This window comes from Eschscholzia californica, unplaced genomic scaffold (genome assembly GCF_041429995.1).
Source record: "Eschscholzia californica isolate CP2 unplaced genomic scaffold, dmEscCali1.0.p SCAF_2, whole genome shotgun sequence".
In the NCBI taxonomy this organism is placed as follows: Eukaryota; Viridiplantae; Streptophyta; class Magnoliopsida; order Ranunculales; family Papaveraceae; genus Eschscholzia; species Eschscholzia californica.
The window spans coordinates 46,462,920-46,479,713 of NW_028238309.1; the positions used below are offsets into that span (position 1 = coordinate 46,462,920).

A 16,794-nucleotide genomic window follows, 5' to 3' on the forward strand; every position below is an offset into this window, starting at 1 on the left:
CAGGTTGGAGACTTGGTGATGCTCAAGTTCAACCAAAATCAGTTCAAGTCCCTTCGAAGGGTGCACAAGGGGCTAATCAGGAGGTATGAGGAACCCTTCCCCATACTTAAGAAAATCGGGAAGGCATCTTACCGTTTGGAGCTTCTAGGACATCTTAAGATCCATCCCGTTTTCCATGTAAGCTGTCTCAAGCCTTACCATGCGGATCCAGACGATGAAACCAGAGGTCAAAGCAGCCGAGCACCAGTTACTATGACTACCTCCTTTGACAAAGAGGTAGAAAACATCGAGTCACACAGACGGGTTTCCAGGGCCGGGCGAATCTATACGGAGTACTTAGTGCGATGGAAGGGGCTACCAGATAGCGAAGCAAGCTGGGAGCATGAAGATACCTTATGGCAACACAAGGATCTTATTGCTAAGTACCGAGAAGAGATCGCGACGAGGACGTCTGCGGCTTAAGTGGGGGAGAATGTCACAGCCCATCTAAAGTACCCCCAAACAGCAGCTTATACCTGGGCCGGACAGCAGCTAAAGCGCCCAGAACAGCAGCCAAGCAGCCTAGACAGCAGCCCAAGCAGGAACCAAACAGCACCATTGGACCAGGCTGCATTTGAACATAGTTGGAGCACCTTCTTTGGCCCAGCCCAAGGAGTTTTCTAGAGATGGCAAGGAGATATTTTCTAGAGATACTTGGAGCCCAAGTAATCTAGAGATTTCCATCACCATTAGATGTGTTACATGTGGGTAAATCCTAGCCGTCCATTGTATATAGGAACTAGTATAAATAGGGGATCACCCCTCATTTGTAAAGCATCCAAGTAAGGATTCAAAGCAATAGTGTGAGAGTTGAGTGACTTGGGAAACGTGCCCAAAAGCCTTCTTGTATACTAAGAGTTCTTAGTAATAAAGATCAAAGTTCTCTTTAGTTGGTGCACACTTTGGAAGCTTATCTTTCTTGGGTCTTTGCCTATTTAGTCAAGGTTACTTAGGCATTTGGGAAGGTTAAGGCTTAGACTTGTACTTAGGAGGAAGCTAAGTCAAGTGCTGCACGGTGCTAAAGTAGGAGCGAAAACTTTACCCCGTGACAACTTGCTTCTCACCTCACCCCTTTTGGGGGTTGCACTAAATTAATAGCCTGATATTCTTCTAAAAGTCTAAAATAAAAAGAGAGAGGGGAAGGGAGAAGGAGAGAGAGGGATGGAGGGAGGGAGAGAGAGTGTGTGTGGTAGTAAAGGTGTTGAAGGTGGCGGTAGAGAGGAAATTTTTTTCCATGCAATGAAAATTGCCGGCCGCTGAGTCAAATAAGTTGACCAAGTCAAAAGTCAATTTGTGTTTACTATGTAAAATCTTAAGTGTGTATAAAACTTCTTTTGATCTTTTGAGCCTTAGGCTTTGAAACGGGCAAAGGAATTTATATAGGCACACATAGTTTGAAAGCCCTCACTCTACGGCCTACGCTTGGTCCAACTCAATCACAAAGTCAACGAACCAAGTGAAGAGGTTCCCCTTCTCTGTCGCCTGTTGGCAAAGAAGAGCCCATCAAATAATTGGGAAAGGAAAGGGTGAAGGAGGATATGTTCTTTCCCTCATCTTCATCTCGACAAGTTTTTGTGTCAGGTTGTTCGCCTTCAGTATCATCTTTTTACTTTCTAACATAGTAGTAATAGTATTAGAAAATGACTATTTAGGTAGTAAAAGATTTCATAATAGCTAAAAAAACAAGTATATTTCTTTATTAACTAAAAGTTATCAAAATATTATAGCTAATGATATATCAAGTTTAAAATAATTTGAATAATTAGTAATCAGGTCAATTTTTATTATTTTACTTCCTAAAATACCCTCACATATTAAAAATCACTTTCTTTCTCAAAAAGCTTTAGATTTTCTTTTTAGCTAGTGACTGAGAGATTGAATTGCTTGAGCAAAACAAGAGGCAACTCGTTTAACTGAAGAACCAAACGGATAACAAAGTTGTGAAATCTCAGGTAATAGATTACTAGCTAGATCAAGATTATCCATTGATAAAGCTTCTGCACACTGTAATAAAATACCTAAAAGACGTAAACTGTTCGATTCAGAATTAAATACTATTTCATCGTTTTATTCTTCTTCCTCATTTTCTTCTTGGTGTCTGTTTGATTCCTCACCGGGAACAGATTCTGAAATGGAATTATGTTTTCTCTTTTGCGGTGGATGATTTTCTTCATCTTGTTCAATAATTGAAGAAGAAGGAATGAATTGTTGATGATCAATGATTCGTTTGGTTTTCATGGAAACTTGCATAATAACTAGAAGAAGAGATAATGAATGATAAATGAAGGTTGGGTGATAATTGTTGTTGTTGTAGTTTGGATTGGTAACTATTTAACTGAGAAGAAAAGACAAGTGAGTAGGAGAGAATTGCAGGAATAAAAAGAAATGGGGGGGGGGGGGGGGTATTGATGTTGATTTACTGAGATTCTCACCCAGGTGATGCTTAATGCTTATTTTATGTGTGGGTCTATCACTGGTGTCAGGAAGTTGTTTGATGAAAGGACTGAGAGAGATGTTGTTTCTTGGACAACTTTGATTTCCAGTTTTTCGATGCAAGGATTCTATGAAGAATGTTTGTGGGTTTTTAGAATGATGGTTGATGAGTTAGTTGTGCGGCCCAATGTGGCTACTGTGGTTTCTCTAATGGCATTTGGACCACACTAAGAGTTTGCATTCTTATTTAGTGAAGGCATGGTGGGTGGAAGTAGGGGGTTCGATAAGAAATTCTCTTATTGATGCATATTCAAAACGTGGAAGTGTTATATTGTGCTTCAAGTTAAGCATTATGGATGCATGGTTGATCTCTTTGGCAGACCTGGGCTTCTTGAAGAGGCTTACAGTGTCATGAAGAAGATGTTAATGGAGTCCAATCTGATCGTACTAGGATCACAACTTAGTGCTTGTAGAGTTCACGATAATGTCAAATTGGGAGAAGATATTCTGGAAAAGATCGAGTACTCCTGTGAGTATCGGGTGGAGCTAACGTGCTCATGTCTAACATGTATGCGGACAAGAACAGATGGACTGAAGTTGTTGATGTTCGGGAGGGACTAAAAGGAGAGAAGTTGAAAGATAAACCTCCTGCAAGAAGTTGGATTGAAGTGAAAGGTTTGGTACATGAATTTGATATAGAAGATAAATCGCATCCGCAAGCTAATGAATTGTATATGCTTCTTGACGGATTAGCCCATTTATCATGCTTGCAGTAACGTATTAGAAACTCAAATATTTCTACTCTGAACAGATACAAAACGTGATTATTGGAATTATTAACAACCTTTGAGTGAAGTGGATAACCCGAGGTGGAGTGGTTGAAGAAGGACCACCCTGCACAGTTTATGAATGTCCAAATACTATAAACAAAAACAAAACTCTTGCATATATCCTTCTACTTTTCAAGTCATATTCTTATTTTCATCATTGGACCTAGTAGCTGTTGCAAAGGCTTTAAGCCATGTGCACAAGCTTTTGGAGCCGACCAATTTGATGGAGAAAACCCAGAAGAAAGCAAGTCTAAGAGCTCATTCTTCAACTGGTGGTACTTTGGAGTTTGTGTTGGTAGTAGTTTTTCTCTCTTGATTTTAACATACATCGAAGATAACTTGAGTTGGGGTCTAGGATTTGGCATTCCATGTATAATCATGGCAATAGTTCTTGCCGTTTTCTTGCTTGGGAGGAAAACGTATCGATATACTATTAATGGAGATACGGAAAACCCATTGTTTAGAATAGTTTAAGTATTCATAGCAGCAGCTAAGAATTGGAGAGCTACAAATGGTTCCTCCTCTGCTACTCATTTAGAGGGGGAAATTGGAATCTCCGACCGTATTCATGTGGGTGCTAATCAATTCAAGTAAAACAAATCACTTAATTTCACTTTCACATTTTGCATTACTCCATTTCGTCGTTAAACTGTTCTCAAATCAATTACTAAATCTACATATTTCTGGATAAATCTACAGGCTCTCTTTCCATGATTGCTACTGCTCTTGATATATGTCTTGATGCATAGAATTGTTCTCTATTGATAAATGCATGTCTTTGCCCGTTCCAAAAGGAGTTTAGTTGCAGGTTGAGAATTAAGTGGTTTTCTTATTTGATGGTTTTGTTTGGTTGTTGATCATTTAATCCTTTCCTTATATGAATCAGTAGTGTTATCTCAAGTTGATGTTAATTATGCAGGAGTTAGTTCATACTCATTCCCATATTTATGATTTTAATTGTCCCATTATAAATGCATTCTGAAATTTGGAAATGTTCCTGACATTCCCATTTACCATTTCTTTTCTTCATGAACAATGAGATAATTCCACAATTAAATGATTGTCAAACTCAATACAGGATTATATCAAAAAAATTCAAAAAGAAGTAACGATGAATATGCGAGGAGTTCTAATGAATTGGTTGGTTGAAGTTGGATGGAAACCAAAAGTTGGCTTTAAGCAATTTGTGAAGATGTAAACGTGTGCAAACTGAGTTTGTAATGTCGCAAATGCAAACTCAGTTTGCATTGTCGCACATGCAAACGCCGTTTGCAAAATCGCGAATGCAAACACATGTTTGCAATATCGCAAATGCAAATACATGTTTGCAGAAATTATTTGCAAACGTTTGTTTGCAAAATAGATCGTTGCAAACAGTTGTTTGCAAAACTTGTTTGCAAACACTTGTTTGCAGAACAGATTGTTGCAAACATGTTTTTGCAGAAAAACGTAAGCGAAAAAACACCATTTTTTCTCGGTTTTTTTTTTTGAAAAAAAAATATTGAAAGTGGATCTTGTTAGAAAGCTAATGAAAAACCATTTCTAAATATATAAATTTTATTGAAATCCGACATCTCAAACAAAAGTTATATCGATTTAAAGTTTAAAGAAAAATAAAAGAATTTAGTTACACAAAAAGATAAAAAAGGGTAATTTAGTCTATGTATACTTTTTGACCTGAATAATAATTTTCAAATGTTTTGTGTTTTTCTACTCATTTTCAATATTATTTTGACCTTTCTAGTAATTACCTCTAATAGTATTACAAGTAACATATCTAGGCTTATAAAATTTGAAGTCAGCCAGACTGTATCTTCTGGTGCTTTGTAAAAATTGTGTTGTGCCTACGACACTTCGTATACACTCAAAATTAGATGTCTTATATGCATGCTATTTGTTTTTCACACTGCAACAACACTTGACTTGGTCAATTTACGATGACAAGATATAAGTGTTCTCGACGTCGCCTACTTCCCCGATGTTAGCTGGACTTTCTTCATCAAGAAATCTCTATGTTTCGGCAAATGGGGCTCAACTGTGTGGGAACCTTCCATTTTGGATTCAAACCCAAGTGAAGAGATGAAACCCCTTAATCTAGGTATTCCCGTATCAAGAAGGGTATCGGCGAAGGAGGGTCTCCCTTTGCCCGAACTTTCCGTTATGGATTCAAACCCAAACGAAGAGACGAAACTCTTCACAGGAACCCTTCATTTTGGATTCAAACCGAAACAAAGAGACAAAAATCCTTCGTCTGCTCCCCTATCCAGAAGAAGGGTATTGACGAAGTGAGGTCTCTTCCACTTTGCCGGAACACTTCATTTTGGATCAGATCCAATCAAAGTGACAAAAACACTTCGTCTCGGCATTCCCCATATCCCAAAGAAGGGTATCACCGAGGAGTGCTCTTTGCCGACGGGCCCTCGTCGCAGGGAAAGAAATGGCTTGGTGAGCTTGATGGTGGCTTGATGATTGTGGTGCATCTGATGCTTGGTGATAGGGGGGTTTTCGAAAACCAAATTCCTACCGAATTTGGAGAAGCTGCCATGTTCAGTGTGTATAATTGTTAACACATTTTGGGTCTTGTCTGTGTTAATAAAAAAAAATGCATATAAAATGTCCCAACTAGTTTTATCACGTGTCACTAACACACAAACCCTTGCCTCTGAGCTCGGGAAATAAATGAGTCACACTTTTCAAAGTACTGTAATAAAGATGGAGACGCATCAAAACATATTTTCATAGTAATAAGGGACCACCATTAACCTAACCTTAACTCACTTCATTTATATTTTCATATCCTTGACTGGTTTACTGTCTTTTACTACTTCATTTCTTTCGTGGGAAAAGAACCATTTTTGTTTACTTAATTCCTTCTTCTCTTACATTCTTCGATAATTCTTATTACTTACACATGAAAACCTAGATTACAAAGAGTTTCTTCAAGTACTAGCCCTCATCATTTTCTCTGTCATGGTGGTGTTGTAATCCTGCTACTGATGATGATCTGAGTCTTGGTGAAGATGGTGTGGACGAGGACGAGGACGAAGAGGATGAGAGTATCTTCCGAATCTTCTCCGTAGTTTCTCTTTCAGACATAATTCCTATATCTTCTTTGTTGGTTTTTGCATAAGCTTCAAAGAACTCCTTGTTCTCTTTCTCTAGTTCCTTCCATACTACACACCGAAAACAATGAAAAAGCTAATAAATATCTTTAACACGTTAAGAGATAAACGCGGTTAGTCCGTCTGTGGGTTTAGGCCGTCAGTTCAATTCTTCTCTGGGTCATTGATGTTTTCTGCACCCGTCAACTAAAACTCCGGATCCTAAGATATTAATACCTTGTGTGCACTATAAACTAACTCAGATTACTACAATTACTAGTAAGCTAATATGTTGTTTGTTTACCAGTGGAAGTAATGACTGGTTTGATATCTGCATGCTTAGAGAGAGCTTCCATGCACTCTTCTTTCGTCATGTTGAAGAGTAAACACTTCTCAATCAAGTGTTGAACCTGCAGAAACATAATTTCATTCATTATCAACTCGAAAACTTCAAATCTCCATTGAATAAATGAAATAACAGTAAACATATACATATATATGGATCAAACTAAACCAAATATTAAAAATATCTTTTACCAAGTGGATGTATGAAGCAGAAGAAGAATCACCCATGATGATATCTTCTTCTTCTCCTTAACCAGAAACTTATAACTTCGGTATAGGTAAGAGTGACAGAGTGAGAGTATTGATCATGAATAAATAAATAGTAACAACAAGAGAGGTGGTTTTCTGATTTTTGTTTCGACTTCTTTTAGGTGGAGGATGACTGGCTGATTGTCCCACGTGGGAGATAACCTATTATTGGTGGAGAAGGGATTACCAAGATTTGTAACTCTCTCTCTTTCTCTCTTCTAGTGGCATCCCCTTCACGTGATAAGTAGGTCCAATTATGGAATCAGTCTAACTCACCTCTGTGTGTGACATACCCAAGGCAACCAAAATTTGTCCTGCTCCTTCTGTACCCATGACACTTCACTACCTGGCCCTCCTAATCAGCAAGGCTCACCCTCAATTTCTTCAATCACTTTTCGCCACCTCAGCCATCACCTAGTCCACATTGGATCAAACATTTGGCAGAGAAGTCGAGATTAATATTCTACATAATATAAAACTGTTCCAGCTGATAGTTTGTGTCGTATACAACGTTACCGGATACTCTCCACTCTGCGTACCGCATACCAATTCCCTGTACTGATTCTTGTACCCATTTTTGGTGGGTTCCCGATCCAGTACCCCAATATTAGCGTACAAAAACTTTTAGCCTTGATTAACCTAAAACTATAAATTCGATTTGTTTGGTAGTTAAATGTAAGAATTATTTTTAATTAACTTGTTAGATTGTGAGTTTTATGCAAAAAAGATGTCTGAGAATAAGTGTATCTATTATAAATGCATCATCATAAAGAGTATATATTGTCTAGGAAAATAGTCCAAAACGAACTGAAATCGAAAATGACGTACTGAAGAAGTATACCCTTAGCATACCCAATATTCACATGGTAGCGAATCGCGTACCGGTACCACGTACATGAGCGATCCGCTTACCACGTAACTTTGGTCGTATAAGCTAACTAGTTCACTTGTTAGGTTTAAGGAAGCATCTCTACCCTCACAACAAGCTTTGGGACCCCAAAACACTTTCTGCTTCAGTCTATCTCTCTATCTAAATTCTAAACAAACCTAAAGAATAGCTCTGCAAAAACTGGCGTCCTCTATTGTCCTCTCATTTCTTTCCCCTCTTAATAAAACTGAGTAAAGAGACAACCCTGGACTAAAACCCACCTTAATAACAAGGAATATGATTAACCAACACAAACATGAGACAGAACAAAAATAATGCAAATATCAAACACCAAAAAACACATAAAATAGGACAAAAGTAAATCTATCATAGTCAAGAATCTCATATAACTGCCAGCTAAGGTTATAATAGTTGATACTTGATATTGTGATATATCTTAAGCCAATAGCAAATAGCCAATTCAGACGAACTGCCGTCTTCTTTTCTAACTATTTACGATATTATCCGTGAATTTTAGTCGTATTACTTATTGCCATGTGGATAGCATTGGCTACCTAATATCAAGTATAGCTAAGATTATGAGAACTGCCATTTGAACCACCAAGACCCACTTGGAGATAATATACAACATGATAAGAAATCTAATCAAAACGAATAGAAAACTGATAATGGTAGATTTTGTAAAAAAAACTAAAAATACTATGTATGAGATGCCCTTCATAGGTCAAGCAGAACCAACTTCGAATTGCAATATGTGTGAATACAAAACAAAATGTTGTCCTTTTGTTTCTAAGAATAGTGACAAATTGTCCTTTTGAGTTTTGACAACTTACACTTATCGAAGAAAAAACAAACAAATTTGTCGTAGAAAAGAGCATAGTAAGTAGTCCCCCCTTACCACAAAAGCCGAAAGAATGAACGTCCAAACAAATAGGATTCTTTATTTTCGTTGTTCTAGATTTTGCAAAAAATTCTCGACCAAGATTCAAAGTTCACATCCTCATTCAATCATCTTGAATCGTAAACTTCACAATCAGACCTCAAGCCTGCAAACATTTAAAGGAAAGAAAGCAGAGTTTGTCAGTAAGAGGACTAGAGTGTCACAGTTATATCATGAACAGTAGTATCGAAGCCAGGAAATTTGGGGGCAATTTTGGCAACATAATAACGTCCGGACACAATTATATCCAACCATATAATACTTTATGGGAGCCAAGTACTTAAAATCTTGAGACCCATTGTATGATTATCTCATATGACAAACATACAAAGATAGTGAGGCAGAATCCAGTAAAAGTTTTAGCAGGAGAAAAGGAAATCATAATAGTTATCGGTGAGGAATGCGTAGTTTGATAACAGTAAAAAATGTCCTTGATTTAAGGTCCACATGTTATTATGTTATCTATTAGTATCGAAAAAGATAAGGTACACGACTGCATGCTTAGATCTGGTCATAAGAGTTAATCCAGGCAGGAGAAAATCTCATGAGCTAAAATCTCAAATTCAAGATTCATGTGGATAGACTACATAAGGGTGGGTCCTGCTATCATTTAATTTATGTACTAGATAGATTGTTCAAACAGCATTATGTTCTAAGGACCTAAATTGGTTCATAACTAGGTAAAAAGGGTTTAAGGCTCTGAACATAATTATGGGTTCCAAACTAGGTAAGCCCTATTTTAAAATCCGGTAGATGTGTGCGCCTCGAGGCGTGCCTCAAGGCGAAGCGATCTGTTTTCGCCTCGAGGCGTACGTATCTACATAAAAGAACCAAAATTATACGCACCTTTCAAGTTAGAGCAACATAAGAAGTAACAAATATTTATATTTCTTTCGGTTAGTTATCCCTCCTGTAAATTGTAATAAACCTGCTTGGAGGAAGACACTCATAATGAGCCAAACCATAATATATTATGTATGGAATACCAAATGAATCGTATGATAGATCGATAGTAAGGTCTTTGTATTCTTACTTCTTCCTAATGTACAAACAACATGCTGGATTTTTGGCAATGTCAGAAGTTGTCGACCGAAATCTGAGTAGACTGTCGTTCCTCTCGGAAACAAACACAAGTGCCTTGAAAGAAACCAACACATTTGTAAAGTAAACACAACTGGGTGTTTATCCGAGATAGACATAGCGGCAAACGAGGGAGAATGAAGCAAGAGAAAGAAGCATTTTATTGGTTTACATGTCTTAATACTATGTCTTTAATATGTATTAATTTTTATTTTTCCCATTTGGTGCATTTTTTTTTTCTATTCAAACAGGTCTATGTAACTAATTAGGGCACCGAATTTACAAATTTCTGATCAGTGTTCACTTCACATTTGGCAAATTACAATAACATTTTGGAGACAGAAGATTTGGTATAATCACTTCAATTCAAATTTAACATTAGCAATCCAATTTAGACAAATCATACACATAATCTAAAACTCTAATATCAATCAGAAATAAGATCTCTTACAGAAGTAAGAATCAGTACGCCTAGGGTTTTCTGAAGGAGTGGCGTTTGAGAGAGATCCCCGACCTAAGTGAACGGAAACATCACGCTCTAATGACTCCTTTTTCTAGGGTTTGTGGTTCGATCAGAGGAGAGAGTTATGGCGGGAAAAAATCTTGAAAATTAGGGCATTGGGGTGTGGGTTATAAATGGGAGGCCGGCACGAGAGAGTTCTGCAAAAGTAAGCAGCGTCAACACTCGGCCAGCCTATAAACCCTCCATAAATTCTTGCGCAATCTCTATGTTGCTTAGCGCTGCGATCGGCTCCCACCAATTGCTTTGTTTTCCTTAGTCATTAGTTTAAGGCAATTTGGTGAGATTTTTTGTCTTTGGGTTATATATTCTTTCCCACAACTTCCACTCTAGTTGTTTAATGATGTGGGACTATTAAGAAAAGAAATTGGGTGAATTCTAGGTTAATTTTCTTTTATAAAGGTTTAGTTTTGCGATATAGAAATGTTATTTCTCCGTAGTTTTTTTCAGTTTGAAACTACTTATGAAATTCACTTTAATTGAGTAGTGAATTGCATGTCTCTCAACTTTCTTTTTGTTGCAAAATATTAGTATAACATTCAAAAGAAAAAAAGAAAAAGAAACATAAGATCACTGGGTTAAAAAATTGATTTACTCAAAAATTAACATGAGATTAGTGCAAATAAATAGCTAAACCAATTTCGAGCCCTACAAGCAAAGTTGAACTGAAATTATTCATCTCCAATGGAAAAAATAGACTTTTGAGACTTTTATCCCCTTTCTCAAACCACGACCCACCCATTATCTCATATTATACTTAAAAGTTAATTAGATAGACAGGGACAGAACTACAACTAGGACAGAAGGGGTCATAGCCTCCCTCGACTTAGCCGTAGCAGTTTATATTTTAACCCAAGTCACAAAGGTTGTGCTATTAGTACTAGTAATACGCAACTTATAATAACGAAGTTTAATTGGCTCGCTAGTAGAACTAGTTGCTTACCACCGAATTGACCTAGGTTCAATTTCTGGGAGCAACTTTTTTAGGACTATTTGAAATATTTACCATCTAATTTCTCTTAGAAATTTAAATAAAAGATATCAGTTAGTCGTGTTAAATATTTTTAATGCAAAACTTGAAATTAAAAAACATTAACAATTTTCTTTTCTTTTTTTGAAAACCTAGAGACTAACCATTTTTTGCAACAAAAAAAAAGGGACCAACCATTCTCATGGATTGGTTAGTCGTGTTAAATATTTTTAAGCAAAACTTGAATTTAAAAAACATTAACAATTATTTTTTTTGAAATCTAGAGACCAACCATTCCTTTCAACAAGAAAAAAAAAGAGACCAACCATTCACATGGATTGGACAATAAAAGCAACTTGTTACTCATTTATGAACAATTTAGTCTCAAAAACCTTTATTTAAAAGACGTTCTTAGGCGATGCGAGTAAAATGATGTTAAACAAAATCATACTTTTAAAGATACAAATTTATTTATGCTTTTACTAACAGAATGTGGCCCCTAGCTCTTTAATCCTGGTTTCGTCCCTGTACGTAGGTCGCTCTCTCGGAAAATGTGGTTTGTTCTCATAATAACTATCTTCATTGTAAAAAACTCCAACGATCCACACAATTCTGAATTAATATTAAAAATAAATCCTATTTATGCTTTTACTAACAGAATTTTGCAAAAGGAAAGAACAACTATATTCAGAATGTCATCAATCTATATAACTTGCTTTCAACTTGTCAAGGTCCCAACTTCTAACACCTAACACCTAACTAAACATAAGAGAGTAATCACTCTTCTAACTTAGTGAAATAGAAATAGAGAAAAACAAACAGAAAAGAAGAAAATAATGGTCTTCATTCCTTGGCTCTTCAATTAGGTGGGGGGAAGAAGATGGCATCTGAAGTTCTCTTCGACCGGAAATGTTTCTCGAGTCCTGGTGCAACATTGAATGAAGCTTCAAGAACTTCAGGAGACAGTGCCTTCCACACTGATGTCCTTCCTGCTAAGTGACTGAATATTGGGCTGCAAAATCAACATATATAAATAATAAGAATTCATAGTTGCATAAAACTTTGATAAGATGAACACTTTAAGAAACAGATGAAGATAGAAGAGATTAGAGTAACTTACTTAGGAGTGGTGATGATGGAGAACCATTCCAAACCATCCTCGTCGGCTATCTTTGAGACCACAAAGAACCTCGGAACGATGAACAAGTTACCAGCCTTCACTCTTGTTTCCAAGACACGGCGACCATCTACTCCTACAACCTGAACACGGCCGCTACCCCTAATGATATATGTCACCTGAAGAGCTGAATCACAAGAGAAACCAGGCGAACACATCGCACTCCCATCCAACCTGACAAGATCAGCACCAAGTCCAACCTCTCCAACCAAAGGCAAATTTTGAGTGTTCAAGACCACAACACGCCCACCGTTTATGATATCGACATCCAATGGTGCTTCCAAACAATTCAAAGCCATCCCGCTTCTGTCTTCCTCCTTTGGCTCTGGCATGTTAACACCATCGACAAGCTTAACAATTCCACTGGCTTTTTGGCTTCCAACAAGTGCCTTCACCTTATCTTCTTCCAAATCCCATGCTCTACCAACAAACTCAGTTGAGAATCCAGTAAAGATACCATTTGAACCAGTCAAAGAGAATTCAGTGAATTCGCCAACTTTATGGCCTTTAGAAGTATCACCCAAGAAGAGAACGACAAGTTCGGTGTCATCTTTGTTGTACCACCATGTTACAACACCGAAAGGGAGGGCGATTGCGTCCCCCTCCTTGATCGAGATCACCTTCTCCTTCTCAGCTTCAGGAAGGACTATACCGGCCCTACCACTACCTGAAAAGCATGAAGAAGTTAGTAGGAAATATGATGTACCAGAATTTAATTACCCAGGTTACTTAGTATAAACTAAGTAATTTAACCTCCCTTAAGAACCCATCCAGCTGGGTAGTCTACTAATAGGTTAGATCCTATCTAAGCCCCTTACAAACAAATTACTAGTTCTATTTTCATATATTTGCTCAATTATCGGATGCCAATTATACTTAATTAAACAATAAACTAATCAACAAGTTAATGAACATGTGTTATGTTCTTCTGTATGCTAGTAAATCATCAAGAAGAAGAAGAAGAAGAAGAAGAAGAAATATAATAATAATAATAATAATATACCTTGAAGAACGTAAGCAACCTTGGAGGAATCAGAGTAAGAAGGAAGAGAGAGACCATTCTTATGGAGAGAGAGTTTGGAAGCACCAATGTTACCCTCACGGAGCATGGGTAGTTCAGAAGGAGACCATGACATGTATGATCCTCCTTCCCCTCCTCCATTCACTGTCTTTGGGAAACTCGGTGTCAAATCCATTAGTATAGAAGTGAAGAAGAAGAATAGGTGAAGAATAACAAAGAAGAAGAAGATGAGAGAATTGGTGTGAGAGAAGAGAATTAGTCAGCTTCTATTTATAAGGACAAAAGTTAAGATACAAATCCTAATTAGGGAGGGATTAGGATAACTTAAGATTCGGATATCAGAGCAATTTGACAAGGAGTAGTAGAGTTGTTTTGGGGATTTAACTACTGTGATTCTGTATTGATTCCGATTCTAACCAGGGAGGCACAATCTTAATCCAATTACCCAAAGAATACAAGTTAATTAGAACATATCCAAAAGGAGTCCTATAGAAGTTAGAACATATCCAAAAAAGAGTTCCCTCCCTCCAACTCTCTTTTGTATGGAATTTGAAGGGTCAAACTTTGAAAAAACCTTGTCTTTTAGTGAATTCCACGTCATTATGTCATCCTCTAAGTCACCCTCTAAGTCACTCTAGCATCTCCCTTCTCCTCCCAACGGGTCACAAAACCCTCCATCCAAGATTTCGTAGCCGGTTGACCACGATACCAGCCACAAAAATCTTGTTGTCGAGATCACGAGCAGAGGCGGAGCAAGAAATTATTTAAGGACCGGGCTAAACATTGAAGCTAATAAAAAAAATTCTTACTCCCGCTCATATGATTTATTAAGTTATAAGCGTAAATTTAAAGAGTCAGAGTCTCCAATCACTATTCAATACTCAAAATATTGGAATCATATATACTTTGTTGGCTATACTAATGTCTAATGTTAGATTAGGCCATAATGTTCTTTTCTAATATAAAAACAATGTTAATAGATTTGTAGAGTATAAAAAGACACGGAAAAATAAAAATTAAACATGTTAGTGAAAATTGACGATTCGTATGAGTAAATCAGAGCAATTTGACAAGGAGTGAAGTTGTTTGGGGATTTACCTACTGTAATTCTGTATTGATCCCCATTCTAACCACAGGCTTAATCCAATTACCCAAATTTTAGAAGTTAGAACGTATCCAAAAGGAGCCATATAGAAGGTAGGACATATCCAAAAAAAGTGGGCCGCGGTTTTGGGAATAAACAATATTCTCCTAAGATAAAGATTTTAGTCAGTAAATGTTGAGTCAGGGGCATATATTTTTTAGTCCAAAAATTGACTTGATCAAACATTGTCCCTTAATCTTCATCTTCTCTCTGTATCTCTCTCTCTTATTGCTTTCTCCCATTGTCTCGCACCATGTCTCTCTTGTTCTCTCATTCTTTTCATTTTCTTCTCATAGTCTCTCTCTAGATTCCTCATTGTCTACCTCTTACTATATCTCTCTGTTTCTTTCACTATCTATGTCTCTCGACCTCTCACTGTTTCTCTCTCGATCTCTCACTGTTTCTCTCTCGATCTCTCACTGTTTCTCAATCGATCTCTCATTGTTTCTCTCCCTCTCTCGCACAGACATCGCTCGGACAAAGGGAAGTGTTCTCTTCGTCTGAACCTGACATCGAGGCGAAACCTTCTCGAGGATTTCGTGTCCACGGAACATTTACCGTTTGTGGCCACAAAATGTTTCGTGACCATTACCATTTTGTGGTAATGAACTCTGTGATTTCCACAGAGAGATCTATACAGGCCGAGAGAAAGGGAAAGAAAGACTGCGAGAATGAGAGATAAAGACTACGAGAGAGATATAGATAGTGAGAGAGATATGCCTACAAAGAGAGACATAATGAGAGTGATCTACAATAAAAGCGAGAGAGAGAGGGGGATCTAGAGTGAGAACGACAGAGAGATAGTCATTGAGAGAGAGAGAGGGAACAAAAGCAACAAGAGAGAGAGAGAGAGAAGGGGTAACAGTGAGTTAGAGATGAGAAGAGAGGAAAGAGAAGAGGTGGCAATGGTGGTCGAAATGGTGGCGGTGGGAAGTTGTGGCGGTGAAGGTGATAAAAATGATGAAAATTAGGGTATTGTAATCTGGATTAGAGAGATTAGGATAATTAAGATACCCTACCTTCTTTGTCTTTTCCTGTTTCTATTTCGGTGAAAAGGATAAGTTAGATTTGGATAAGTAAATGTGCCAAGATTTATTAGTATAATCACACGAATTTGAGTAGGATTGGAGTTTATTTACCCCGGGTATTTATGATTCCGCAGGTTTATTTTTTTTTTCCCCACTCTCTGACCACTTTCTTTTTTGCCCCCTTAAGTGGTAAGTTCAAAGTCTTTTGACCCCACTACATGACAATCTCGCATTTAGGGCCAAATAAACCTGTGACCTGGAGTTGTAAAACATACCACTTCTTTTTCAACTTGGGTTGGTGCTAACACAAACTTCTTGATGCAGATATCCATTTCTCTCAGACTGAGAACCCCACTGAAGCCGTGCAGAGCTTCAGCTTTTCAATTGTGACCCCCTTGGTTAACATGTCTGCTGGATTCTTCGAACAAAGAAACTTTTCCAGTGATAGCTCACCATCTTTCGGAAGCGACCGAATAAAATGGTAACGAATATCTATATGTTTTGTCCTTGCATGATAAGCTGAGTTCTTGACAAGATAAATAGCACTCTGACTATCACTGTACAAAATACTATTCTTCTTCTCATACCCTAACTCTGCTAATAAACCTTTCAACTATATCATCTCCTTGTTTGCTTCTGTCGCAGCTACATACGCTGCTTCTGTTGTTGACAATGTTATTAGCTTCTGTGACCGTGAGTTCCAACTCACTGCAGTCGATCCTAAGGTATAAACATACCCTAGTTTACTTCACCTTTCATCAAGGTCACCCGTGAAGTCTGCATCCGCTTAAAACAGAATTTTTCGGCCCGTCCGTAGCGTAAAGGTACATTGGTAGACCCTTTCAAGTACTTGAGAATCCACTTTACCACTTGCTAGTGTTGTTTACCTAGATTGCTAGAATACCTGCTCACTACTCCCACTGCATGGGCAATATCTGGTCTTGTGCTCACCATAGCGTAGATAAGACTCCTAATGGATGATGCATATGAAACGCCTGCCATAAACTCTTTCTCCACATCTATCATGG

The 16,794-nt window shown here is 37.6% G+C and overlaps 2 protein-coding genes and 1 non-coding gene across 5 annotated transcripts; all 3 read right to left on the reverse strand.

Moving 5' to 3' along the window:
- Positions 1-5,978: 5,978 nt before the first annotated feature.
- On the reverse strand, positions 5,979-10,700 carry LOC147558402 (uncharacterized). Of its 3 annotated transcripts, XM_086660058.1 has the most exons (7): positions 10,358-10,700; positions 9,860-9,963; positions 9,673-9,754; positions 8,785-8,932; positions 7,274-7,411; positions 6,708-6,813; positions 5,979-6,475 (listed from the first exon to the last, which is right to left on the reverse strand). In XM_086660058.1, exons 5-7 carry the CDS (start codon positions 7,328-7,330, stop codon positions 6,249-6,251), a joined length of 390 nt encoding a protein of 129 aa, XP_086516184.1. In that variant the 5' UTR covers positions 7,331-7,411; positions 8,785-8,932; positions 9,673-9,754; positions 9,860-9,963; positions 10,358-10,700; the 3' UTR covers positions 5,979-6,248. The 3 variants fall into 3 exon arrangements, with proteins under 3 accessions (XP_086516184.1, XP_086516185.1, XP_086516186.1); XM_086660059.1 differs by lacking the exons at positions 9,673-9,754; positions 9,860-9,963; XM_086660060.1 differs by lacking the exons at positions 7,274-7,411; positions 8,785-8,932; positions 9,673-9,754; positions 9,860-9,963; positions 10,358-10,700 and adding an exon at positions 6,941-7,132.
- Positions 10,545-10,702, reverse strand: LOC147558403 (U12 minor spliceosomal RNA). The gene has a single exon (XR_015235521.1). It is a non-coding gene; the product is annotated as a U12 minor spliceosomal RNA (small nuclear RNA).
- A 1,517-nt stretch (positions 10,703-12,219) lies between these two features.
- Positions 12,220-13,796, reverse strand: LOC147558404 (glutelin type-D 1-like). The gene is made up of 3 exons (XM_086660061.1): positions 13,577-13,796; positions 12,517-13,240; positions 12,220-12,408 (listed from the first exon to the last, which is right to left on the reverse strand). The coding sequence occupies exons 1-3, from the start codon at positions 13,767-13,769 to the stop codon at positions 12,255-12,257; spliced, it is 1,071 nt and encodes a 356-aa protein (XP_086516187.1). The 5' UTR covers positions 13,770-13,796; the 3' UTR covers positions 12,220-12,254.
- Between the last annotated feature and the right edge of the window lie 2,998 nt (positions 13,797-16,794).